This window comes from Crassostrea angulata, chromosome 4 (genome assembly GCF_025612915.1).
Source record: "Crassostrea angulata isolate pt1a10 chromosome 4, ASM2561291v2, whole genome shotgun sequence".
Classification (NCBI taxonomy): domain Eukaryota; kingdom Metazoa; phylum Mollusca; class Bivalvia; order Ostreida; family Ostreidae; genus Magallana; species Magallana angulata.
The window spans coordinates 35976764-36004763 of NC_069114.1; the positions used below are offsets into that span (position 1 = coordinate 35976764).

At 32.4% G+C, this 28000-nt stretch overlaps 1 protein-coding gene across 13 annotated transcripts; it reads left to right on the plus strand.

Moving 5' to 3' along the window:
• On the plus strand, positions 1-27998 carry LOC128180381 (Na(+)/H(+) exchanger beta-like). 13 transcript variants are annotated; one of them, XM_052848451.1, is made up of 25 exons: positions 378-392; positions 1212-1236; positions 4718-4842; positions 7653-8091; positions 8556-8601; positions 9668-9710; positions 11980-12098; positions 13420-13501; positions 14218-14245; positions 14533-14642; positions 18602-18677; positions 19171-19241; positions 19633-19744; positions 20094-20175; positions 20905-21000; positions 21339-21472; positions 21878-21954; positions 22410-22544; positions 22639-22728; positions 22995-23060; positions 23445-23551; positions 23737-23835; positions 24178-24314; positions 24799-24932; positions 25246-27998. In XM_052848451.1, exons 4-25 carry the CDS (start codon positions 7872-7874, stop codon positions 25957-25959), a joined length of 2778 nt encoding a protein of 925 aa, XP_052704411.1. In that variant the 5' UTR covers positions 378-392; positions 1212-1236; positions 4718-4842; positions 7653-7871; the 3' UTR covers positions 25960-27998. The 13 variants fall into 13 exon arrangements, with proteins under 13 accessions (XP_052704415.1, XP_052704417.1, XP_052704411.1 ...); XM_052848455.1 differs by lacking the exon at positions 4718-4842 and having other exon boundaries at positions 1-392; XM_052848452.1 differs by lacking the exon at positions 378-392 and having other exon boundaries at positions 1212-1290; positions 4718-4948.
• The last annotated feature ends 2 nt before the right edge of the window (positions 27999-28000 follow it).

Consider the following 28000-nt stretch of genomic DNA (forward strand, 5'->3'; position numbering starts at 1 on the left):
GTGTATAGAATAGATGGGATAGGCATCGATCCCTAGTCTCCATGGATTATTGAAAATCAAAGACTACATCAAGAATGAAACATATAATCTAGATGGAATGTCTTGAGAGTTGGAGGTTCTTGTTTTGTCTGCTTTAATTATGTGCACGTGGTAACAGGTATTGGGGATCCCGCGTGTGATGTACGTTTTATCACTGGAGAATTTACTTTGTGGAGTTTTGTAATCTGAATTTCATCATTCAGGTAGTGTCTTTGTATATGAAGAGTATTGGAGGTTTACATATTCTTTAATTTACCCCAGAGAGCCTGAACTTTTACGGTTTTAGCAGATAATAAATGGAATTGTATGTTTCAGCTTCTGGGGAAGAAAGAAGAGCACAGACAGATCATAAAGTAAGCACGTACACTATTAATTCTATTTTACTGCTTCTTCATTTTTGATTTGCAAAAGGGGCAACAGATTTGATCAATCTGCAGTTTATGATGCCTGAAGCATGCAGTGAAGCTGATAACTGACAAAATATTGTATTTAACAGTTCTGGACGTCATCATTAGACAGTAATATGCTATCTTCTAGGAGGATTTTTGTGAATTGCATGAAATGTCATGCTGCTCAAACTTGCACACCTCTAATGTTATCATAATCCTGTCTGATTTCTCCTGATAGTCAATATGACATTCAACAGATATCCCCACAAAGATTAGCATTATAATGGCTCATCAACGATTTTGTTTTCCATTACTGACATTTTTGCATGCCATATGATACACAGTAATGTTTCATTACACAAATGATTTAAATAGAAGAGAGAGAGAATATATTCCAGCTGTGGTGAAAATAGTTTATTTACCATTGAAATGTGTTTGCTGCTGCAATGTTATTGAATTGAGTTATGTCCCAACAAGTGGGAATTTGCATCAGACCCAATACCACTGTTCAATAAGATTGTATCACATTACCCAGTCTCGGCAATTTGGTGTGGCATAATTGCTGTTCTTAGAAAAAAAACTAAAAAGCAATCAATGTTTTTTTATGAAGGACTAGAAGGTCACGCAAAACAACCAACTAACACCCTCATGTGTTGTTTACTGCCCTGGAGGCTTGGAACTTGGGCATTATTAGTTCGTTCCTCAATTCTTGTAATTTGTTTGGGTTCCAATCATTATGGACATATACCGTAATATAAAAAGTCTTTACATTTTATTTTCCAGGTGAAATATTGCCTGGGCGTTGATGGTAAATATCCTTTGGTGTTGATTATTAGCTCACCTGATCTGAAGATTCATTAAAGTAAGCTTTTCTGGCCATCTGTTTGTCTGTCTGTTGGTCTGTTACTCAAAGTCTGTATGTTCATGGTTTACAAGGAAAAATTTTTGATACTGTGAAGTGAAGAAATAGGGCCAAGCAGCTTTAGTGGAAATTTCAAGATTATTTGAACAATGACCTACTAAATTAATTCAGAGGGGTTCAAAGTAAAATATTTAAGTTAAATATTTGCGTTTATGTTTACAATCACTGGATATATCAAAATAATTGCTTTTTTGAAGTAAAAGCGATCAGTAGAGAAAACACTATGTAAAAGTATTCATGTTATTGATGTGACCCACAGGCCTTTGTTTTGACTCTTGTTGTCTTATTTTAGTAATTGCTGTCAAATTGAATTATTTTTGGTGTTTTATTTAAATACTACTCACTTTTTGCACATTGGTGCCTAGTTAAACAGATGTTCACTTTTGATCAATGTTGAAGGAATCTGAGATATGGGATAAAGGCTTTCTAAAACTTGGTAGGTAATTAAAACTACATGTAGATCTAGATTTGTTTTGCCTATGATGGCATGTAACTTGCCATTCCTGCATTATTATTTTCTGGAATAAATTTGCTATTGATGCAAGTGGTTCTGTAATTAATATTTAAACAAACTCCTCATTATGCCATGGTTTATGTGAAATAAATTAATTTTTTTTTTGATATGATATAAATTTACAACATTTATTGATAAACTAATTTTATTCTTAAAAAAAGATTAATCGGCCTTTTCAGTGACTCGTATCGATCATCATCATAACAGATTTTTAAAGAAAACTTGTGAAACAAAAAGGAAAATTAGCAATATAGGAAAGAAGCTGCATTAATATTTCTGATCTCAATGGAAATATACGCTTTGTTAGCTATAAGAGTAAGCAGTCTTCATAGCCATACTGATTGAGTGTTCAAACACTAGTTACTGATGTTAGCTGGCTCACTCGGATCTAACTACTGGAATTGCAGAAGCTAACGCTCGGAAAACAGTGATGGTTTTGAAATTTATATATTGTAATAAAAAAGGAAAATATGTGATAGCAGAGGATAGGGTGTGTGCATGGTTGTCATTTTTGCAATTAAAAAAAGATTATAATTTTTTAAAAGGTTTATCTATAATTTGAATATAGAATTACCCGTATAAAAAAGTTAGTTTCACAGAGAAGGTTGGCCAAGTGTACTGCAGCAAGTAAAAATGATAGGATTTATTTATAAGCATCTTCAATATTTTATTGCCTTCTTACTTTATGTGGCAAATCAAAAGATGTCAGTAGTTGTGCAAATAATAACTGAAGCATTTTATCACCAGTATTGTTTCCCCTTTATCTGAAGTGAATGAAATGATTTAGTGCAAATTCTTTTCTTATTCTTGGCAGATTGCATTTTTAAGCAATATTTCATCATCAAAATATGATATTTGGCACGTAAGTTAACAATGACAATCAATATTTTCTGTTGACCTTCACCTTTGACCTTAAGGTTTTGTGTTTTGTAATTGTTTTTTAGACAAAGTCTGTTATACTGTTTCAATTTGTCCTCTGATACATGTGTATCACCACGCAGCACAGCAATTAATGTGTTGTATATCAATGAAATCATTTTAAAAAGACTTATGGTACATCATCATTGTAAGGGGTTGACCTCTCTATAAAATAAGCCTCAAGGTTAACAATTTCAACATTTGCATAGTCCTATTTTTACTCAAAAAGAGATAAACTTGTGCACGTGGATGCAAACGTTGTGTACTGGAACCAACTTGTTCAGATATGTATCTGTACTGACATTGTTATATGCTCAAGAGTCACTCTTTTCAGTCATGCACAGATTTTACTACATGTGTCGATAATACATCCTAGATTCCCCAGTTATGAATTCTAAAGTGTGAAAACCTCAGCTGTCATCATCAATTCTATCATACTATTCATATCATGATTTTCCAAGCAGTGGTTAATGGTGAGACTATCATCAAATCTGTAAGATAATTCTTTAATAACTGCTATGCTTCTAGCAATTCTTTATACAATTACACTGATTCAAGTCTAGTGAGAGAAAAATTGATGAATTTTCTGATGAAATTCTATGCAGTATGTTAAATATTCCTTGTCAAACCAGTGCCCTCCTACCAAGTTAGATTTGATCATTGCATGACCTTAAAAGCTTTTATAGCTTATATTGATTTTATTTTTATTTTTTATTCCATATCAAAGTTATTTGCATTAATTTCTTTTTTCTGAAGCTCTTGAATATTTTAATGAAATGTAAAGGGGCATAACTCTCTTGATTGTTAACCATTGCTGTGGCCCTGGGAAACTATTCAGTAAAAATTATTTTATTTGATGAAAATACATGTGTCAATGTCTATTGGTAGTTAATATGATTGCTGAAAAATGAAGATAATCTATTATAATAAGAGATATACATGTACTTCTACATATACTTTAAATCTTTAAGGTGAAGCTAACATATTGTAAAAATGACAATTTTAAAGTTTATTCTCAAGTCTGTCATATTATTTTTTAAAGATGTGGCTTTATTCTTAAGAAAAATCTCCCTGAAAATTGCACACAAATACATGTATGATTTTTTTAAGAGCAGCTTATTCCACTGAGCTGTGATTAAACTTTGGAATTGAAAGATCTTTGAAAAAGAATGATAGCTATATGAAGCTTTGAATAATAACAATATGCTAGATACCATGAATGGGTTATTTAATAATTTAATTTTTCAATTGATCATTGGATCATGTAATTTTTTGGGGGGCAATCTTGGCTCATCAAAGAAAAATATGTATAGAATATGCCATAGATATAACCAATGATTTGTGAATTAGGAAGACAAAGTGTATGCATTTCACACCCACACACCCAGCAGTTTTATGTAAAGTTTTACACAAAACATATCAAACTATCTACGATGCAGGGTTGCTCAATGTCTTCCATACTTGTAACATCTTCCCATTCCATGAATATTTTAAGGTATCGATAGCTAGAATATGTAGAAGTCTAAATTTCTCATTCATTCCTTTTTGTAGAATATTGATAGAATTTAACAGACAGAACACAATATACAACTATTTAATCTTGCCTGGATATTCCAAATGTTGTTTGAAGTATTAAGGGTCTTTAAAACATGGTACAGCATGACATTTAAATATTTCTGCTACGTGTAAAGCTGGATCAAAAGAATCGTAGAGGTGTGTGTGTGTAATTCATTCCTTGAAGAGGGTATGGAGGCATTGTTGTAGAATTTATGTATTGCGTATAAAGGGATAGTAGCTGATGAAGGCTCCGCTCTCTAATAAGACTGGATCGTGTGTCTATTGATTATCAAGTTTTGTGTGTGAAGGAGTGACAATCATCATTTTTGAGGTACTTGATTATTTAAAAAATTAGATTATGGTTATTTTCCATTTCAGTTTTGTCAAATTCACAGCATATAAACATTGATGCAGTGTAATATTTTGGACTCTTAAAACAAACGGAAGCTCGGCCACCGCGGAAATATTTGTGCATCGTAACTTACAAGTGCATTGTGATACTGGTAAGTGACACTTGCCCGTGTATAAGTGAATGGCTATTTTGTTGTAGGGAAATAGGATATTCAGTTTCTCTTCACATATTGCTATTGGACTTTTAAATTAATTTGTGTAAGTAAGTTCTTCTTAAAGAAAAGTATTCATTATAAGGTATTCATTTCTCATCCTGGTTCTTGGGTTAAATAATAGAATTTAAGGTTTGTATTGGAACATTGATTTTCTGCTTTTTTAAAACCATTTAATAATTTATAATATTAGTAAACACCACATTAGAAAAAATTGATTCTATCCACATTGTTTAACATCAGTCGCATTGTGCCCATAGATATTGACAGTGGCTCAATAGTGTTTTGTTGACATCTTAACTTTATGTACGTAGACAGTTTTATGTGATGAACAAAATAACATGGCAATAACTTGCACATTGGCAAGCGATTCCTGATAATGCTTCATGGTTACTCTTCTGTCACAAACTCCCGGGTTGGACTCTCGCCTCCGATCCTCGTTCTCTGCTGAGTGACATTCAGATCCCATTGATTTAGAATTAATCTTCCTCTGGAGGGGATTAGGCTTGTACTGTGTCCTGTCTACCATGCTCCAGTCCCCAGCTTCTAGACAATTGCCTTCCAAAAGGAAGACTTTATGTCACCAAATGCCAGAATAATGCCACTAATTTATCACCATGAAAGGCAAGATTCAACATTGGAGCTGAGGTCCTATTGGGCTCCCTATTTAATTTTTCGATTAACTAGATTTTTGTCCTGTACAATACTGTTACTTTCAGTTCTATATGTGAAGTGCTTACTGAGGTCGCAGTAGTCCTGTTATAATAGTTGCTTTTGTTTAGATATAAGTGCTTCTTAGGTTACCTTTTAATCAATAACTCAATTATCAATTAAATTTGACCGTATTTGATGGCTGCAATGCAATGTTTATGGTTGAAATAATATGGGACATTTATTTGTTAAGCATGTACCGACAGTTTTCCTTTTTATAATTCAGCAAACCACAACTGCAATTGAACATTATTTTATTACTTTAAAAGAAATTGTGATGTGTTTTTAGATAGAAATGTGGGGGATTTAAGTGAATGTTTTAGGACCAAATTTAAAACAGTTTTACTATTTAATTGAAATAAGGTTGAGTTAGAGACATTTACCAGGTAAGTACTATACACTTGTGTCTGGAAAAAAATCTGTATTGAGTTTTGTGTAATGTTACCTCCACAGCTTGATCAGACTGCTCAAAATAAAATATGCATTCCTCTTGTTTGCCTCTCTCAGCTTTTACTCTCAAACAGCTAGCCTGGCATCAATATATTGATATATAGATACAGTATTGAAATTCAACACCATAAAAAAAAAAGGATTTTATAGATCTATATTCGTCTCTGAACCAGGAAAAACATTCAGTGGGTATACGTGAGGATATCTGAACTTTAATTAAAGAAATAAATTCTCAAACCCCCAGTGTTCAGTTCAATTACTCTAGGCTATTGAATTTAAACAAATCATGAACTTGAGATAGATGAATGTCAAACATGTGACACATTGGGCGTTCTTTAATATTCCTGAAAGTTTTATGATCAGGGAGCATGTATTCCAAATAGATTAAATGTTGTGCAGTATTTGTTCAGGTTTTAAATGTTTTAGTGGCATTAAATTAGTATTGCTTTAAACTAAGTATACCAAATCAAACGTAAAACCCGCTGTAATCCTGTTGTAATGTTTCCTGATGTCATTACACAGGGTAGTATTAATAAAAGTATTTGTCCTGAGGTAAACCCATAACTTCCTAAACCTCTTACATCTTGATTTGTGTGTGAACAACTTCTAGAAGCATACAAGAAAAAACCCAATCAAGCTGTCATGTAACATTGAATGACAAACAAACATAGGAGGAAAATTAACTTAAGGAAATCATTGCTCTGCAACAAGAAGTAACTTAGAAAATATTAAAAAAAAACCAGAGACTAGTAAATTTGTAATGCATGATGATCATGATTGATCTGTGTTGACAGACTGCACATACTGACTGGTACAATCATTCTTCAAAGTCTTGACATAAATTACTGGTACTAGTACTCTTGGGATTCAGGGTCATACCGTCTCACTCAAAATAAACATTATCTTGCATTTTTCAGTATCTTTTTTGTTGCCTGGAGGTGTTACCCATAAAATTTATGGTACATTGTGTTTTATTAGTATTGAGAGGTTTCATTACCAATCTGAAATTGAGGTTATTGCGACCAGCTCTCTTGAAGATTGTTTTCCTGTAAAGAGAATAGGTCTAATTAATGATTTTGGTTCTTTTCTTATCAACATCAAATTAACCATCTATACACTTTGACACATTGGACATTCAGAGGGATAAATCAACCACAAAGATACATATTGATTGTCTGTAAAAAACAGGCCAGTTCTATCATGGATCCTTTGTTACTGTCTGTAAGGAAGGGATCGGGTGATAATGTGTGCATTCAAGCTTTGGGTGTGAAATGCGCGGTATATTTTACATACAGTTCAAAGTGAATGGTTTGATTCTATTTAATGTGTGTGGTCAGCATTGGTTGTAAGACTGTTTTCTTGTATTTCTAATTAGTGTGAAATATTAATTAGCTTAGAACTTTCTCATAACTGTTTATGATACGGATGAAGCAGTAGACAATATGTTTATACAGTTCGTGGTCATGGTATGATCAAAGGAGGTATTCATTATTAAAATATTAATGCATAGCAATTGTAACTCCATGGGTAAACAATTAGTTTACTTATCAATTGCATAACTCAGTGTATTTCTGTTCATAATTGTACAGCCATTCAGAGGACTACCAGGAAACAAGGCACGCTGAACCACTCCTCTCACAAGGTGTCCTGCTTTTCTTCACGAAGCCTTGATCCTTTGGATTAAATTAAAGAAATTGGTTGTGGAAGCTGGAATTACCAGGACTGGGAACTCTTCACTATGACATATGCATATTGTATACATACAGTATATTCTGACCAGTGAGGAGGTGTCTTGAAGAGGACTCAAAATGACCAGGACATTTTGGCTTCTCCTCGTCTGTGGACTTGTGTCAGTGGTGCTATCTAGTAGTAACGTGCTATCCAGTAATGACACATCTACTGAAAATGAAACAAAGAAGGAGGAGGAACATCACGCCTCCATCCATTTGGCAACCATTAAGTTTGACTATGTCAAACAACCTCTCATCATCGCTGTCTTCATCTTTGCTGCTGGAATTGCGAAGCTGGGTATGCTCAGATTATAACATAATTAATGTTTTTTACCTTGGATTTAGAACCATTTTAACAAGATCTTGAACTTTCAAAAGGATATATCAATTTATTTCTTGCATTCAATTGAAATATGCATAGATTGCATAGTCTTAGCTCAAAAGCCAGACAAATCTTGTTGATTTCAAAGAGCCATGTCTGAGAGTAGCCAGCAATGAACTAGATAGGCAATCGTCACATTGCTATTTGACACAACTACGTACCCCAAATCCAAGCTCTTGTAGAAATGGTTCTAAAACATAAATGTATTTTCTGTAGGTTTGAATATTCTGTGAAAATACTACTGGTATACCTAACATATATTACATGAGTTTACCTCTGCATGTATTTTACTTCAAACACTTTCAAAATATGAAGAAAAGTACCCGCAAAGATTTAATGCAGTTTTCTTGATATTTACTTTGTTTTGTTCTTTTTTCTAGCTTTCCACCATGCAGAATTCATTTCATCTAGGGTTCCGGAGTCATGGTAATGTTTACACAGACACAAAAATTCATTTGATATCCGCTTTTTTTTGTTTGAGAATCTTGCCAAACATATTATTTGCACTTCTACAGAAATTTCTCTGATTTCTGTCTTGATATTTTCTAATCTACTGTTGCTATAGCTAATTGAGCAGAATTCTTTAAGCAACTTAAAATTGATTACAATATGTACAATACTTTGTTTTGTACCTCAAGCTTATGCCTCTGGTATTGATTTTCCTAATTACCTTCATGTTCAATGATTAAGTTATTAAGGGATCAAGATACATGCACATTAGTAAAAAAAGACAGTTATTTAAGGAATATCATGTTGCAATCACTGGTAGTTAAAATCAGTGTTTGATAGTAAAAAAGCAAATATTGGATGCAAGTCTGATCAGTATAAAAAGGATCATCTCAGCCAAATCAATACCTACCTACCTGATATAGGCTCAGATATAAAAAAAAACTTAAAGCCTAAGAAACTCTATTATATTATTAAGAAACAGACAATGAAAATTTTCTTTAAAAAGGGTTGTACCGTAGAAACTTGGGGCATTGTTTGGGGGTTTTTTTTGAAGCTCTAAGATCTGGAACTATCGGTATAAAGCTACAAATAATGAAAAATGCTCAAACTTGAAGTGTTGTATTACATTCAAATTTTGTAATTTTTTAAAGAACATTCAGGAATGCTCTGTCCATAGGAGATCTTGTTGGAGAGCAATAAAATACTCTTGTAAAAAATAAAAAATCATGCATATGGTAGCAGCATATGGTGCATAAAATTTTTATGTTATATAACACCGAACAGTATGTTCAGTATCAAACAAACTGCTGTGTAAGACATCACATCTGGAAAAGACAATTCACATCTTAAAATAATTCTTTTATCCTATTAAACACTGATCATGAATTATGACAAGTATTCATTTCGATATATATAGATACATGTATTTGGAAAGTTGACTGTGTATAGTTATATATAACATGCACTGTTTTAACAGTGCAATTATCAGATGACTCCTACTAAACAACAGATTTTCTCATAGGAACTAATTTCTTTGTTGCAGCCTTCTGATTATACTTGGAATCATAGTTGGTGCTATAATGAGGTATGTATAGAATTGCTATAATGAGGTTTGTATAGAATTTTCTTGTTGAACTGCCTCAGAGAACAGTTGTACAATGGTATACTATAACAGGACTTTTGTTCCCCTATATAGATTATGTTTCCTATATGCAGAATGCACCCACACTCTGATTCAAACAGAGTAATTATTACATTTGTACATGTTTCATTAGCATTGTGTACTTATGGTAAATCGAAATGAAATACAGCCGGATATTTTTTAATGCTTATGGCTTATGTTATACATCATTGTAAATTACTTTTAACATTTTGTATTTGGTGAGTACAATATTTGATGAAAATGATATTTAGATTTTGAATTCGTTGGCTTGGATTTGAATAAGCGTATTCATAAATATGCCCATTCTTATACATATTTGAACGGCATTTAGCGGAAGTCGCATTTCGCCAAAAATGTTAAATGAATACACAGCCAAATGTAATACATTACGTAATACCAGGGACAGTAAAATAGGTATATAGCTTCAATATTTATCCTAATGTTATCTTCATGAAATGAATAAATAGAAATGTATGGTAATTTGAAATTGGACAGTTTTTCTGATAGAAATGAAACTGATTTTTATTGGCAAATTTGTATCAATGTATATCAGTTCACTTTTGACTAGACCTACATGCAATCTCATAAGCCATAAACTGAGGTAGATACATGACTGTATTAGATTTAATTATAAATGTATAATTTTTCAAGAAAGGTCATCCCAAAACATTTAGTACGGTAATTATAAAATTCCAAGATTATCCTAGCTAGGTAACCAGATAATTTTATCTAACAACTGATTTTTTTAAGAAAACAAATCTGTTAAGAAAAAAAAATCATAAAATCTATGAGTCTTTTTCCCCATAGCTTGTTGTTTAACTGTTTTTCTATTCATGCGATTCAATTATCATTTACTTATTTTTATAATTTCAAATAATCAAGGAGGTATGAATTTTTTTATGTATTTCAAAGAACTCTATGCTAGCTATCTTGCTATAAATGAAGTACAGTGAATTAGTTATAACATGTATAACATATTTTCATTTCTGCTTTATAACATATTATCATAATGATTCTCAATCTGTAAATTATTCAATTTTAAAAAACAAAAATCTCCTCATAAACCACTTATGGAAGCTACGATACTGCCTGCTCTTCTTCAGGACATAGTTTTTGGATATATGATGTAACTGTGATTATTGTATTAATGTCATTTAAATATCTACCAATGATGACTTAATTGGTAATACACTGTACTATATGAATTGGCCATGAAAAAAGTACCATCGATACCACAAAATGGTTAATTAGATTGAAGGGCAAATTAATCATAATACCTTGATTGTTATGTATAACTGAGAGTTTCAGCCCCATTGATTGATTTTCCCTACCAGTAAATCTCAGTCGCAAGCACCTTCAAATCCAAAGAAACATTTGTAACTTTAAAACTATCTGATATTGCAAAAATATCAGTTTGAAATGTTTTTCATTGCATTTTAGTAAAAAAAAATCCATACAGTTATTTTAATTACACAAAATTCAAAAGCTGCAAGTTACGTTTTGCTAAATTTTATAAATGTCCATGTACAGATACTTTTAACCAACTTTTATTTTCAACGACTTTAAATTATTACCGTACATGATTTACTTGAGATAAACTGGTAATCAGAGACTATATTTCATGATCAAGATGAAGAAAATATGAAAAAAATTATATATCAAATATATTTGAGGATTAATTTGCAATGGTGAGGCTTTCGCACATTTTGTTAAAATTTCTCGTCTGCCAATAAAAATTGATTTAGAGTATTGTATTTATTTTTCAAATATGAATAGAGGTACTGTACAATGTACTGGTACTGTTGAGAACTACAAGAAGTCTGTAAATAGTGGCTGCTGAAGTCTTTCTGCTTCCTCTTTAAAGAATATTTGCTTGCCAGATTATGAAACTTGAATGTGTTTATCTCTTCATTTATCATGCTAAATCAGGAACAAATTCTAGAAAATTAGCAAATTGTCTTATGTTTTTTTTCTAACAAAGTCAAAATTATCTAAATACAAATATTTATGGGCAATTGATTTTATTTTTCATTGACTTATACAAGAATAATTTGAATATCATTTTCAAGAAAAACATGCATATCACTGAAGTGACACCCACACATATTGCTTTCGCTCGGTATTTACATGATTAACAATGTGTGGAAATATATCCATAGTGAACAGTATGAATTTCATCCCTTGTATTTTGCAGTCAAACAACAGAATCATCAGCGTGTAAAACATTCAACGAGAGTGCTAATTATCATGTAGAGCAGAGACCAGCTATATCCATGACCTCTAGTCTGTTCTTTCTCTGTCTCCTACCCCCGTAAGTATCAACTTCAAGACCAGATCCATATACTAAACACATCTGAATTTAAAAAGTAAAGTGCAAGTTGTCATGAAACATTCAGAATCTCTTATTAAATTACCTTTTGATTTTTAAACTTGCTTCAATATGAACATGCAATGAAAGTATATATCAAAAATGAGATGTCATCTGAGATAAATTTCCAAACTGATACATGTACTGTTTACTACAGTATACAGGGTTATTTTCATCACATGCAATTTTCACCCTTCTACACTTGCAAACGGTTTTGCCCTGTCTTAAATTTGCCCAGACACAGTTGTGTGTAAAGATTGATATTTTGAGACATTGAAATTCACCCACTTCCTTAACTCGCCCACTGACAACAAGGGTGAAAGGAGCGAAAATAAAACGGGGGCAAATATTTCTCTGTATACAGTATGTATTATGTAAACCAGTATGTATAGGCTGGATATAATAGGTCCCTTGGAACATTTAGTGGGTGTAATTTGTAATCTTTCTTTTCTTAAATTACCTATGAGACCCGGGTCAACCTGTAACATTTGGCTGGAAAGATTGATCAAAGTAGTGGAAGATTTTACACGGATTTCTTCTTGTTTTTCCATTACCGGCTAGATTCAAGATTTATTAAAGCTAGCTTATGTGATAAATCACAAAAAGCATCTGATTTAGATTAATTGGAATATTTTCTCCAATAGATTAATAAACAGGAAAGAATTTCTTGATGGGCATTCATTTGTTTGATATTTACACTGGACTAGGAAGTTTGCGCATTATTATGAGTTGAGTGCAGTGCACTAGAAATTTAAATCGTCAGAAAATTGCAATCTCATGTCAACACCAGTTTTCATGAGAGAGATATGAACCTGAAATCCCTTGATACTAGTAACCAGCTAGTGGAAAATGGATTATGAATTTTGCGAGCATTAGATCAAGACATATGATGTTAGTGATAATGTGTCTAATTAGAGGAATTCATCAATGTAGTTGCTGTAACTTCATCCACCACAAAGAAATTCTAGAACCTGTCATGCTATGATATCTTACTTTAATGTCAAAATAAACCGTTACTGTATATCAAGTAAAATCCCTGGTTCTATTTGTCCATTATAAATCATTACAGATTATCATGTTTGAATATCACGAATATGAGTAACAAAAATACATATGTCTGCATTAGTAAGGCACACATGAAAGCTGGAGAGTATTGTCAGATATTCGATGAAAATTGCTAAACTTAGGAATTGTATCAAAAATTATTATCTGTAATCATTATCAATTTTTAGGTTGCTTTGAATTTCACTTTTTTCTTCAATAGCATAATTCTAGAGTCTGCATACAGCCTTCATGACAGAACATTCTTTGAAAATGTTGGCAGTGTCATCATTTTTGCAGTAATAGTGAGTATGTAATTCAATTTTAAATTAAGATCATAAGATCTCGGTAATACATGTACATGTATCAAGTGTCAGTCTTATTAAATTGGGGACTCCATGACAGAGTAAAACTTTACACTCTCTCTTTCTCTCTCTGTAATAGAAATTGACATAACTAATAGGTCAGCTAGGGTATGAAAATAAAATCATGACAAAAAAAATTTCAATAGATATACATGTACTTTCAAAAAGAATTATATTGCATGCATCTATAGGCAGCTAGTATATGATGCAAAATTAATGGTGTTTCCACTGTTTCCATAATTACCAATTTTCTCCTCAAATACCGGGTTTTATGAAACTGTTTTTTTAAAGATTTGAAAGGCTTTCATCTGCATGCCAGGCTGCTTTACTTTGCATTATATTAAGCTGGCCATGCTGATATTATGGATTTCAGTCTAAATATGGCCATTATAACCATGATTAAGACATTTATCCTTCCTAAAGTTAAAAAAATAACATTAGAGCTATATGCAAAAATGGTGATCATAATGATGTGCTCACCATAAAATGACTTCAGTTGGAAGATTATAACACAAGCTCTTTTAAAACACTACATTTACATCAAGAGAGAGGTACAGTTTGATGAAATAATGGTATGAAGTATGACATAAATAATGGATGATTGTGAAATAAATTGACTTTGTATGTTGTTGAATAAAAGTACCATTGATTTTCAGGGCACAGTGCTAAACTGCTTCCTAATTGGTAAGTCACCATGCATAAAAGAAATTGGTCGATCATTCATGAAATTTGCTGGAAGAATTCTGTAAACTGTCCAATGTTAATCATATGTTTACGTCACCCTTCACAGTTACATGTATAAGCTGCAGGCTTCAAATAAAGATTTTGTTTTGAAGAAAATAAAAACCAAATGAATCTTTGACTTTTAGATATTATCCTTATTTTTTAAATTTTATTCTTAGCAACTAATACCAATAAATTTATGCATATGAAAATATAAATGATGTACGTGTACTTTGTAATCTTAACAGGGCCCACTCTGTTTGCGGCCTCCACCCTCGGTGCCATGGGGTCCCTTGAGTTGGAGCTGAAGCCATGCCTTGTGTTCAGTGCCATCATCGTTGCTGTGGACCCTGTAGCAGTACGTACCATTGAGATGTCGTCACTGACTCTCATTCAGTTGATTAACTGCCCCCCTCACGACCTGACCAATGGCTTAGCTAGAAATCTCTTGTCCATTTGAAAGTGGATTAACTCTGCCGTTCATAGTGTTTCTATCCTGACCATATGAAATCAGTTTTTCTTTTAAAATTGTATACAATCATGCCATTTATGAATAATTCTGTCAAATACTAGAATATCAAATCTTCTATAATCAGATATGTTTAGACATTGAATCAATTTTCATATGCCTGTCTTGTAGACAGTAGTTATTTGGTATGATGGGTTGTATCTTTGTTGTCAAGATACACACTGTATTGTGTTTAGTAGTAGGATCTTGGTACTTGGTTTACAAGTTGCTTAAAACAAGATCCTTTACTTTCTTCCTTTTTACAGAAACTATAGATGAATGTATTAATTGTCTCATTAGTAGACCTAGTCTTGATTTGTCAAACTGAAGATGCAGAGCTCACTGCTGTACACATCCCACTGTTGGATGTTGATATTCACTTGGCACAGGTGACTGGACAATACAGAATACAATACAAAGTCCTGTAGTGCAGTGATGCACAATTAAGACCTGTCAATGTTCGTTAGCTAATGGATCCTATACTTAAAATCTAAAGGACTATGTACGGTATGGTCTAATATCTGCCCCCATTTTAACCAATTTTTAAATAGTGTCGTATAAAAATGAAATCTTCATAAATCATTTTACAGTGGACGCCTATCACTTTAAACTTGATTTTAACTAGCTGCAGGACTGTAGCTCCCGGTCTGAAAAAATTCGGATGGACGACCTGGGAGCTACAGTGCCTCCCATAGTAAAAAACTGCAATTTACGGCGCACAAAAAATTGCGCTAGTTTTGGACTTATTAACCTTATTTTCATACAAATTCTGTAAAAATAATAAGTACCATTAAATTCTTCAGCAAATTTACTACTGATATCGTCACTACACTTGCCTCAGATCTTCTCTTAAACATGATAACCGACCTCGGAAAAAGAAGGATGCTAATTTACGTCGAGATCGAGAGTCGCCATTTTTAAATGTAAACAAACTTGCACCTCTTTAATTTACAGGGCTGGTGATGGTGTTTAAAAGACTATCAGAAGTGAGTGAAGTGACGATATCTGTAGTAAAATGTCCGAGGAATTTTTTGGGATCAAAGATTTGTACAGAATTTGTATGAAAATAAGGTTAATAAGTCCAAAACTAGCGCAATTTTTTGTGCGCCGTAAATTGCAGTTTTTTACTATGGGAGGCACTGTAGCTCCCAGGTCGTCCATCCGAATTTTTTCAGACCGGGAGCTACAGTCCTGCAGCTAGATTTTAACGACCATTGCTCATTGGCTATTTATCTATGACGTCAACTTTATGACCTTATTCCTGCAAATTTGCAAATGGATGAAAATATTCTCATTTTTGCTTTAAATTTTGCATTTGGAAGTATAGAGCGCAGGTCTGCTCAAGTAAGATTTTAACATATGTTTTCCTTCAGATAATTATACACATTATACTAAAAAATGGTACTTGAGCAAGCCTGCACTCAATGTTTCCCAGTCAAAAAACCATCGGAAAACACCCATATTTTGCTTCAAAACACTAATTTATCAAAATTAGGCAATATTCATGACGTCATTTTTACATTATGATGTCACTGTGGTGATAACCTTTTGCACCCTTATTTTTAATATGATTCTAACTATCTTCACCCTTATTTCTAATGCGCTTTATAAAACTTTAATTTTGGGGGCAAAAAATGCATAAAACTGCACATAGCCCTTTGGAAACTTTAACCATGCAGGGCTGAAATTTTGAAGATTTCTATAAGAGAGTAAATCAATTGATTATCATTCATTCCTATCGATATTTTGATGAGATTACTGTGATAGAAAAAGTTGTAAGCAATGAGACTATAAGGTACATGTATTATAGTGGAATGAAAGTGCAGTAACATGGTTCCACTGTTCATGCCAAATGCACCTTATTTCTACTGTATCAATAACATTACGTCATACGTGTGGTATAGAGTGATGGTTTGATGCGTAGCACCAGGACTCTTGATTGACACACCTAGAGACCGAGTTGATATAATCAATAGTATGGCTCTTTGCAATCTGTCGTCCAATGTGTGGAAGCTTTCAAGGGAAAAAGGGAAAACTAACCAGGAGAATATCGTGGGGAGATTAATTTGTGGGGAAACTTTTGATGACATGGAGGAGAATTGTCATTGTACACTGTAATTTATTTGTTTGAATTGAGCAGGCTTTGACTACAGCCCAATATTAAGTCATATAGGGAAAGAATTAAGCTATATGTTGTGTAAAAAACCAATTTGTATACTGCCACTAATATAACCTCTAAAAGGAAGATTTTTTTGAATGAGAATTAACTTATTCCATCAAAATTGTCTGGGAGCTAAAACAAAAAATTCTATTTGAAGAATGAGCAGTCAAAATCATATTAAGTTATGGAAGCCTATCCTAAAACTGTCTGGGACTCCTCCACAAAGCTAAAACACAAAAATGTATTTGAAGAATGAGCAGTCAAAATTATATCAAGACATAGTTCTAAGCCTATCCTAAAAGATGATGTTTCTAACAGGATTCTTTGTCACAATTTAAAGATAAGTTCTAGTAACACCCTTGTTTGTGATATGACTATGTTCCAATTTGATTTGAGTCCATTAATCACTTTTCTCAAGGACTATATATTGCATTAACTGACATATAAGCACAGTTTCTTATGAATTTCCTTTATTTTCCTGGTTGCAGAGCTCCCTGGGTGATTAATATATTGCAAGAAAGGATCGTGGTAATAGACATCGTGTTTGTTATTTTGTTCATTTGTCAAAAAAAAAGCATTCAATTTACTGGATAAATCTTTGCAACTGAGTTATTATACTCACACTATTAGAGACATTGGTAAAGAATAATTACAGGGAAGCAAATTAAATCACCTTTAAGGAATAGAGGCATTTACAGGGAAAGTGATGCTAGACAGGAAAATTCAATATTTTTTAAATTGCTGATATTATTACAAATTTAAGTAACAGTCCCACAGGATAAAGTAATACATATTACTCAGGTTTCTTTCATTTGAGTTATGTGATATGATTTGGTCGTTGGATGCTGAAACAAAAGATGCTGTAAATTAATTATTCTTTGTAAGGTATTATTTAGATCTTGATTCTTCATTGTTTTAAACCAAAACTACTGAGATTTTAAGCTTGATTGATATCTTTCCTTACATGTACATGGAATCAAAAAGAGAATTTCAGTAAAGGTACTGAATATTATGCTGGCATAAGTTTAAATTGTGGTTTGCATGTTTTTTTTTACTAAACAGAAAAAATGTTGAACCACATCATGTACTGACCTGGTTCCTCACACAATCAATGAAAAGTTGGATATAATACACCATACCTAGGTCATTAATGGATTACCGTATTCCTGTTGTCTTTCAGATATTTATCTTTCTGAATTAGACTATTTTTATATCAATTAACTGATAAATATTGGTTTTGTTGTTGATGTTTTTTAACATCCAAGTAGATTTATGACTTGGTTGTTATGTAAAAAATCATAAAAAGAACATTCAATTTTTCAAGGAACATTAAAGGAGAAAGGTTTCTTTATTCGTAAATGTTTCATATTTATTTCATCAATACTGAGTTACCTAAATCATATATGCTCCAGAGAGTACATCTTGACAAAGAACTATAAATGAAAAAAGTTCTTAAGTACATATATAGCTAGACCTAGTCTTTCTTTTAATGAGCTCAATAGATTATTGTCTCTGCAGTGAGAAGTTAATGTTTTAAAGTGGTTCATAATTAAGGTTAAGAGGAAATCTATAGAAGGCAATGCATCAGCTTGAACTAACACGTACCCATTTATCTGTAATGTAATAATCAATCTCTTGTCTCCCCTAGGTGCTGGCTATTTTCCAAGAAGTAGGCGTCAACAATGTGTTGTATTTCTTGGTGTTTGGGGAATCGCTCTTCAACGGTAAGAGAAAAGAGACAACCTCTTATTGAAATGACAGTTAAGAATACTCAACATAAAGGCCATTTATAGTGCAGGAGTAAAAACAACTGCAGACAAAGTTCTGTAAATATGGTTGATAGCATTTTGCCACTTTTTGCAATCCTAATTTTTGTCTGCCAGTTCTCAGTTACGTGTACTTGTAATGATTATGCTTATAATGTGCTTTAATTTATAGTAATTATTACTGCAAACTGATTTTGGCTTTAAGCTAAATTGCATGTATTGTTAGAAACTTTGTAAAATTGATATGGATGAAAGTACATCATATCTGAAATCTCATGATTTTCAAGGCAAATCATAGAATTCAGAATTTACAAAGTTAGAACTTATTTAAGCCTACCCATTATGAAAAACATTGTTTACGATAGTTCATGCACTAGCTGGTACTGTCTTGCTTACAGTAATCTTTTTAAATAAAATATTCAGAATTTGTTGCTTAATATATTTATTCTAGATGCTGTAACTGTGGTGCTATACAATATGATGCAGGAGTTTAACAAAATGGAACATGTCCCTCTTATAGAGGTAAAGTATAATATCACAGCTGATACAATATTTATTATTTCTTAAATCAGATTAGTCAGTCATGCAGTGCCAAAATTTTCTCACCCACCGTTCTTGTGGATTAATTGAGTTCTTAAGGGATGATTCCATTATTCTTTATGCAAATTAATACTTCCATTCCCTAAATGTGACTAAATCAGTAATAAGATATTTTATGCTCGATCCACACATATGATATCCTGGATTGCCCATAATCATAAGTGATTACTCTATTAGATTTCTTGAAGAAGATTATTTTTTATGATGTGTCATATATCATGTGTATAGAAATTTATGCTGTACTTTAAAAGCTTAAAAATGCTTTAAAATCTCAGAAAGTTGACTATTTATGCTCTCTCTGATTCTGTTGTAGGTTGTGAAAGGCTTGGTCTCCTTCTTCATTGTCAGTTTGGGAGGTCTTTTCATTGGGATTTTCTTTGGTGTGTTAACTGCCATAATAACAAAATACACAGGCACTGTCAGAGGTAAGTTTATCTAAGAACCTGTACTTGACCACTGGCCACTGACAAAAGCAGGCTAGGTGCTTTCTGTCCATCCTCCTTTAGTGTTATTGTTACTCCTAAGTGTTCACATGGTGAGGATGATTATATTCAGAAGGAAATATGATTTGCAGAGCATTACCTCAAACCTTAATTTAATATCCTGAGTGAATGACACAAAATTGGAAATCAAGTTTGTGGTAGGAAATTAAAAAAGGATGACATTTGGGCATTTGGCTTTGTCAATTTCCCCCAAGAAAATAAAAGAAGTGGAGAATATATTTGTCGCTGTTGTTCAGATATTAATCTAATTTTCTATATGGATTTCTTACAGTGGTCGAGCCATTAGCTGTCTTTGTATTAGCCTACATCTCCTACCTTGTTGCTGAACTATTCCATTTCTCAGGTATTATCAGGTAAGTACCAGGTAGTACATTTCACTGCAGCATTTCTAAAGGTTCTTATTTTTTGGTATGTCAGAGTCAAATCCTCTATGGGAAAATTGCTTTAACCTTACAAGATAACTCACATTTCGTTAATTTTAGTTTTCTGAAGAGTAGGTTGCGAAATCGTGAAAAATGGATGTGTTTTGCAGTGGCGTCAGAAGCAAATTGAAAAGGGGGGGGGGGGGGGGGCTAGACTAATCCTCAGAAATCTTGACAAGCAAAAAAAAACCCCTTAATTCCCAAAATCATGAAAATCCTTATCTTTATGTGTGTAGGGGGGGACCTTTAGTTCCAAAAATTATTTTAATTACCAAAAAAAAAAATTTTCCCCAAATCACGAAATTCCTAATCCGTGGGGAGGGGGGATGGGGGGTGGGTATACCTTTGACTCCGACTTCTCAATATTTCCATCTTTTCAAGGTAAATTTAGGAACAATTATCTTTGCTGTGATAAAAAGTGAGGGGGGGAGCTGAACCCTCTATGATGCTATGTGCCTAATGGTTAGGTCTAACTTTGCCAAAAAGCAAAAAACTTTGCTTAGCCCCCCCGGTTCCGACGCCTATGTTTTGCAATTTTCAATAACTGGAGTTAGAAAATCAATCATAAATGATAACTTATGCAGTTTTATTCAGCTTATTATTCATATGCATATATCTTGATAACATATTATCTTATGAAACCATGAATTTTATTTTCAGTTTGATAGGCTGTGGGTTGATGCAGGCTCACTATGCATTCCATAATATATCCCAGAAATCACGGACAACAATCACTTACTTCAGTAAAATGCAAAGGTCAGACATACATGTAACTTAAGAGCCTTCTTTCAGAAAATAAAGTCAGTTTTTAGTTAAGGAGCTTAGGAATAAGCTGACTCAAAAAATAAATTAGGCTTGGAAATGCCAGGAAAAAGATAATTCCTAGATAACCAAAATCCATACAAAACATAAATCAAACTTGCAAATTCATTATATTCAATATAAGGCGTACAAAAATGATCAATGCATTTGTGCACTGGTATGTACAAAGATGATCAATGCATTTGTGGACTAGTATGTACAACTTCATACATTTCATGTCAATGTACCATATATGAGTGTCTTTAGTATACGATACTGGTTTTTAATTTCAGCTCCCTGAGTGACTGTATGATTTTCCTGTTCCTGGGTATAGGCCTGTTCAACTGTGAGATTATGAACCCTAACCACTGGAGTTGGCAGCTAATTCTCTGGACACTGCTTCTGTGTCTTCTCTACAGATTTATTGGTAAGTTTTAATATCACCTACATGTATTTCTGATCAACTCCAGGCTCACAGATATTTTTATGTGAAATACTTTGTGGTCAAAGATAATAACAATTAAAGACTAAAGTATGACAATATACAACTTTGTAATATTCTGATTTTGTCGACTGATAATGATAGTTAAAATTAATGGATATCTTGCGTCAAGCTCAGTGACTCAAAGTCAAACGTACAATACAATACAGATTTTTGAATTTAAAAAATGCATGCATGATTGATATTAAACAAAATTAGCACTTTGAGTTTAAATACTATAGTACTCAGAGAAATAAACTCTTCATATTTTACTTACAAATACTAGTACTTCTACATGTATATCATTTAAAGTTTTTAACGAAATATTTTGTTTAACTTTTTGTTTTGTAGTTGTGTTTGGTTTGACCTGTATCATAAATAGATCCAACAGGATGAGAAAGATCCTAAATGTTGAAAAGTTCATCATGGTATGTTCAGCAGCGTAATGATTTTCAATTTATAATTTTGATGACTATGGACATAAAAAGATACTAGCTGAATGTTGAATAGTATATTCATATACAAGTACATGTAGATAAATTTGGGTGTATTCGTTTGGTCGATTGGAGAGCTGCAAGAGTAATCCTAATTTGCTCCTTTGCAATGTGCTGATCTGCAGTAGATCTCCATTGTCTACTTTCCAAATAGCAAGTAGATACTGGAGATATCCTGGACCAGTCTTGGTGGTAGCAAACGAATACACCCTAGGTTTTCCATTGTTTCAGGCCTATGCAGACCTAGAACAGAAGTTTTTGAATGATCGATTTTCAATTTTCCTTTTTGTAAACTATTGTAAGATAAAGTTAACAACAGTACCGTATTTTAGAAAAATTGCCACCAGTAAATATCCATGTAGATAATTTGTTTTTCCATTTTTTTTCAGGCTTACGGAGGCTTGCGAGGAGCAGTGGCCTTCTCTCTAGTGGACTTGTTGGAGCATGGAGATTTTCAAAAGAATACCAAGGACATGTTCATGACAACATGCCTGGCTTTGATATTCTTCACAGTATTTGTGCAGGTGAGCTGATAAAGTGGCAATTATGGCAAAAATTGAAAGGAAAGTGTTTCTGTGTGGACTAGAATTTGACAACTTTTTTTCATGTTCATTTTAGGGAATATCCATCAAACCACTAGTGAGGTTCTTGCAAATCAACTTACAAGAAGAGAAAGATCTGAAATTGTCAGAAGAAATCAACACTCATGTGAGTCATGATATACCAGAATATGTATACTGTCAGAAGTATATTCCATATAAGACAGAGGAATCATTTACAAGTGCAAGATATATAATTATATTACATGTATTACATGTATTTCAAATAGAATTGTCTATACTGTGTAGTCCAATTTAGATATCTTGGTGTGAATGAACCATAAATGCTTTATAGATGTCAATACGAAATACTCTTGGGGTTAAGAACAGTGAGTTTTCAATTACGGTATGTGGATTTATTTTCTTGTTTTGTAGGTCATTGATCATGTGATGGCTGGCATAGAAGAAATCCTCGGAGAACATGGAGAGAATTATTTAAGAGCAAGTGTTTACATAGAGTGTTACCCTACTGTCAGAAACAGAGAGGAAATTATTTTGTGCTCATTATTGGATGATTTTGTTCTTTTTATATAAAAAAAAAGAAATACTGTTGTTTTAATTCTATGATAATCTTAGAGGAACTTGACTGTTATGAAAGGAAATATGTAAAAGAATATAATTACCAATGTCTTAACAATTTTTTAATCTTCTCAATTGTATTTATAATTCTCATTACAAATCTTATTTTTACTTTCACCACGTAAGAAAGCCTGATATAAACTAGAGAAAACAAATTCTTGCATTCATTATCTAACAATTAAAAGGCGCCTATGCTTCATATAAATGGTCTGATTACTTTTTCAATCAATACCCAATTCTTTGTAGGAAATCCTGGAGTATTACAACAGGAAATACTTTAAGAACTGGCTGATGAAAGATCCCACCAGTATAGACGAACAGATCATGTCTTGCTTTGAGGAAATTGCTCTTCAGTAAGATGCATGTTTTTTATCATGTACAGATCTGCACATGTCAATCTGGGGGTGGAGTGGTGGTGTTATGTGTGTAGTGTAGTGAATCAACCAATCTAAAAAATGAGATAAAATTGATTAGTAAATTCAGTTTTCATGACAACTCTGTCTTCCATCATCAGAGTAACTAGTAATTTTTTTTTCAGACAGCATTTTGAAAATTTACAAGGCAGTGCTATGATAAATTCCAAGTATGGCAATCTGGACTTTCCTTGGCTGCATCAAGAGGAGAATGGAGTTCAGGAGTATGTCATTTTTAGATTTATCAAGTAGAAGGGCTTTTTGCAATATTGATTTTCAAATTATTAGATTACAGCAGGTTACTTTGCTATTTGCAATAGACTTTTATTCTAATTAAAGGGTTATACTGTAATGTCAGATGACTGGTTTTGTAAGTTTTATTTAAACAATGTACTATAATTTGAACATAATGCATGTATATTCTTCGGATATATATGTAGGTCTAGATAAGCTTAGTGGTAGAGCACCTGGTCATCAAAAAACCTGTATTTGACAGGATTTGACTCTATAATCCAACCATATAAATTTTCATTTCCTATTACATGATGTTTTCTGTCAATTTATAGAGAAGTGTCAGATGATGAAGTAAGCAACAAATCAGATGACCTTGTCCTTCCTGCAGTCACTATTGACCAACCACTGATGCCGAAACAGCTTCCTAGTGGCTACTGGGAAGAGGAAAATGATCGTCTCAAACAATTCTGTATGCATGTTAAATATAATTTGTCAAATTTTCATACCTACTAAAACAACATGCACTTATGCAAAATCAAAATTTAAAGAACATAATGAAACATTTGGATTTCTAGATTAAAATTGAGTTAATGTACATGTATTTAGTTCTTCCTATTTAAAACTGTTCAAGATAAATATATTTTCCTGATGTATATGCTTTTATGCTAGTATACTAAATATACAATAACTAATAACTGATTTTAACTTGTTAAATTATAAACATGGATAGAATCTCTAATCAGCGTGTATTTTTCTGCACTTAAAGAACAATTTTATTGTGTCTGTTTGGTTTCAGTTAGATCTAATGTCATTTTCAGCTTTCTATGGAGAAAATTTTAAATATTTCATTAAAAAGAAATTTTTAAAGGATAATACTTTGAATATCATGTACTTTAATTTATCAATATATCTCCCACCTTAATTAATTTACACATAACAAATTGATGTTGCAGTGGATAGCAAGCTGAAGCATTCTGGTGCTAAGAGGAAGTCCATTGTCCCAGCGTTCTTACGAAGTAAGCAAGAAATTTCCCAGGAGCCCACTGCACAGGAACTCAAAAATGTATTTGTTCCTTCCTACAGAGAGGTACATGTGTTTTTATTAAGTCAATTTATCTTTAGGCAGTGAGTATTCCAATGCTGATTGCTGGAGAATACATGTGTACCAGTAATTGCCCTTCATTGGCAATATGGATCATGCATGGAGTGCTTCTCCATTAAGAATTTATCATTTTCCTTTATTATATAGTTTTGGTATGATAACAAATTCATAGAAATGTTGTAAAGTTCGGTATTTTGTAAGATTTTTTGTTTGTGTAAAATAAAGAAAAAAGAGAGACAAATCTTTTCATGTGAAAGTTTGAGGATAATGAAGATAAAACTGTTGTGTATTTTTGTAGGTACGTCACAGAAAATTGGATAAGAATCTCAAGGATGAAAGTTCAACTGACTTGCTACGATATCTAAGAGACAAACAGAGCAGAAATCGAAGAATGTCTCGAGCAGTGTTTAAAGACTCTAAAACGAATACACCTTTAGGCTCTAACAAGGCTTTGCATCATCGGGGTGTTGTTGAGAATTACAAACGTAGACTCAGTTTAGCTGTTCCAGAAAGACCTAGATTTCAGAGAGGGAGGTCCCCCTCAGATGTGACAAATTTACGTGGAGCAAATTTAGAAAGTTTCATGGATGGGAATGCCTTAGTTCCAAATCCAATATTAAAACCCATTGAGGAAGGTAATCAGAAACACCGTGTTGAAAATGAAACAAGCCCTAAAAACTCTGATCGACGCCAAGGTGCAAAGGAGAAGCGAAAACGACTACAGAAAAGTAAATCTGAGAGCGATTCTCCGCAAAAACGACCATTCCTGGACAAATCAAAAAGCATCTTTACTTCTATCTCTGAAGAAGACGATGATCCAGAGGAGAGCAAAGAAAAGCAGGCAGAGAGACCAAATTCAAGTCAAGGTCATACTGAGAGTAACCCTGATCTTTCAACGCGAGACGGCAGCGGAGTGCCGAATCCTAACAGAAAGCCCTCGTACAACAAAGCAATGAGTGATCCGACCAGTGAGACGGTGGAACTGAAAAGTTACAAGAAAAAAGAAGACTGAACAATAACTCCTGCCATTTGAATGAGGTTTTTTTCATATATTTGTTTTTTGTTTTGAAGGAAAGAGGAATATGCATTACTATTTAAGGCACTTGTCACATCTTATTATTTTTATTTCAACACAGCATCGTTGCATGATAGATTGAAGACTTCTTGAAACTAAATTTGTATTCTTTGAAATTGTCTGTATAGGTTGATGAAAGTACAGGTGAACTTCGGTATCTCAAACACTGATATCTTGAAAACAGGTACAATGGATATGTTTAAGTGATTTTAAGTCCCAACCTCTTGTACTTTGCCCTTGATATCTTGAAAACTCTGATATCTCAAAATTTATAATCAGTCCCATTTAGTTCGAGATGATGAGGTTTGACTGTTGTGTATTAGGTTTTTATTATAATAAACTGCTCTTTTCAAATCAATGAATAATACTACAGATTCATTTTTTATTTGAAAAAAAAATTATATCAAGCTTTAATGAAATTGCTTATCTTCTGTCTTTGAGTTTTTTCTGCAAATCAAATATTTGACAAATATTCATCATTTACTTTATTGTAAAAAACAAACTTCACATCACCCACTGTGGCTTTTGATACAATTTAGATTTGCATATTTATGTACATTTTTGTAAAGCAACCTTCTACATTTAGTTTAAATCTTATTCAAATTAAAAGAAACATACGAATAGTGATGATAATGAAAACCACTTCAACATTGCATTAAATATGGTAAGATAGTTTCTGGTAATAAAAATTTGAAAGTTATACACACCATCCATGAATCGATAATAGTAGAAACATACAAATTTATTTGAATCTCAGTTTACCCCGGTAATATGATTTGAGATTATGCTGATCTTTTCAATGTGTACCATATGTCTCGTGTGCAGACAGTATTTTTTATTCCATATTTATTGATTTATATGATTAACTTTGTTATCTATTAAAAGAAATCCAACAAATATTTTCCTATTGTTAGAGTTTTAATATACATCTGAATGTGAATAACTGTATACATATATTATTTATTCATATTTATTTATTTTTGAGTGCAGTGTTGCAATATTGTTATTCTTAATATCTAACCAATTTACATTTCAGTCTAGTTTATTAATATCACTGTCAAAGAAGTCAGACATGATATTCTGTGATATTGTAACTTAACTTTTTCTTTTTGTTTAAATGATAGAGATTTTGCTTTAACTAATAATTTTCTACATAATAGTAATTGTAAAAATATAATACAGATTGTATACAATGTATATATATCACTGTCTGTGCTTTCAAAATATCTTATTCACTTTAAAGCAAGCGGGACAAGCAAGATGATGTTGCACAGAATTTTACATTTGCGGATCTTGCAATCTTGTCTCAATATTTTTTGTATTTGTATCTAAAACTGTATTTGTGATAAAATGAGACAGATGTTATTTTTCCTTCTGTTAAGGTTATTTGTTATGAAAAAGGGTTGTGTTTCTTATATGAAATTTGTTCTTGTGATGAATCTGTTTTTGCACAAAGGTTTCCTGTCCTACTGTTAAGTAATCTCTTATTGAAAAGGCACTGGAATACAAAACACTTTTTTTGAATGATGCATGATAACCTTAATTTAGTTTGATGATTGTATCAAAGGGGAAAATATATTGTTTCAACAATTGTTACTTATAAGATATTTATGGTTTTTACATCCTTTGGCTGCAATATAATTTTTTATACATTTGAATGATTTTAGCCATTTATGATTAAAGTGTTGCTGTTTCTTCACATATCACATACATTAAAATAGTATAAAGATGCAATCTAAATATGTATGAACTTAATAATTTTGAGCCATATATTTAAATCAAATTCAAATTACAACTGTAAAACTAAGAAATGATCTCTGATGTTGTGTTTTGAATATTTTTGGTCTCTATATTAATCTTTCTCACTGTACTGTGTATATGGTATTGCAATTTTAAAAAAATGAATTTTTCACTCACAACACTCTAGACTTTGAGCATAATATTAAGGTTTGTTGAATAAAATATTAAAAAATAAATT

What these genes read in the sequence shown, in the direction of transcription:
- LOC128180381 (XM_052848455.1), top strand. Translation starts at nt 7,872, where the DNA reads ATGACCAGGACATTTTGGCTTCTCCTCGTCTGTGGACTTGTGTCAGTG. An exon ending in TAGTTGGTGCTATAATGAGG is followed by an intron (nt 9,711 to 11,979) that starts TATGTATAGAAT and finishes CTTGTATTTTGC; the next exon opens with AGTCAAACAACAGAATCATC. An exon ending in GCTAAACTGCTTCCTAATTG is followed by an intron (nt 14,246 to 14,532) that starts GTAAGTCACCAT and finishes TAATCTTAACAG; the next exon opens with GGCCCACTCTGTTTGCGGCC.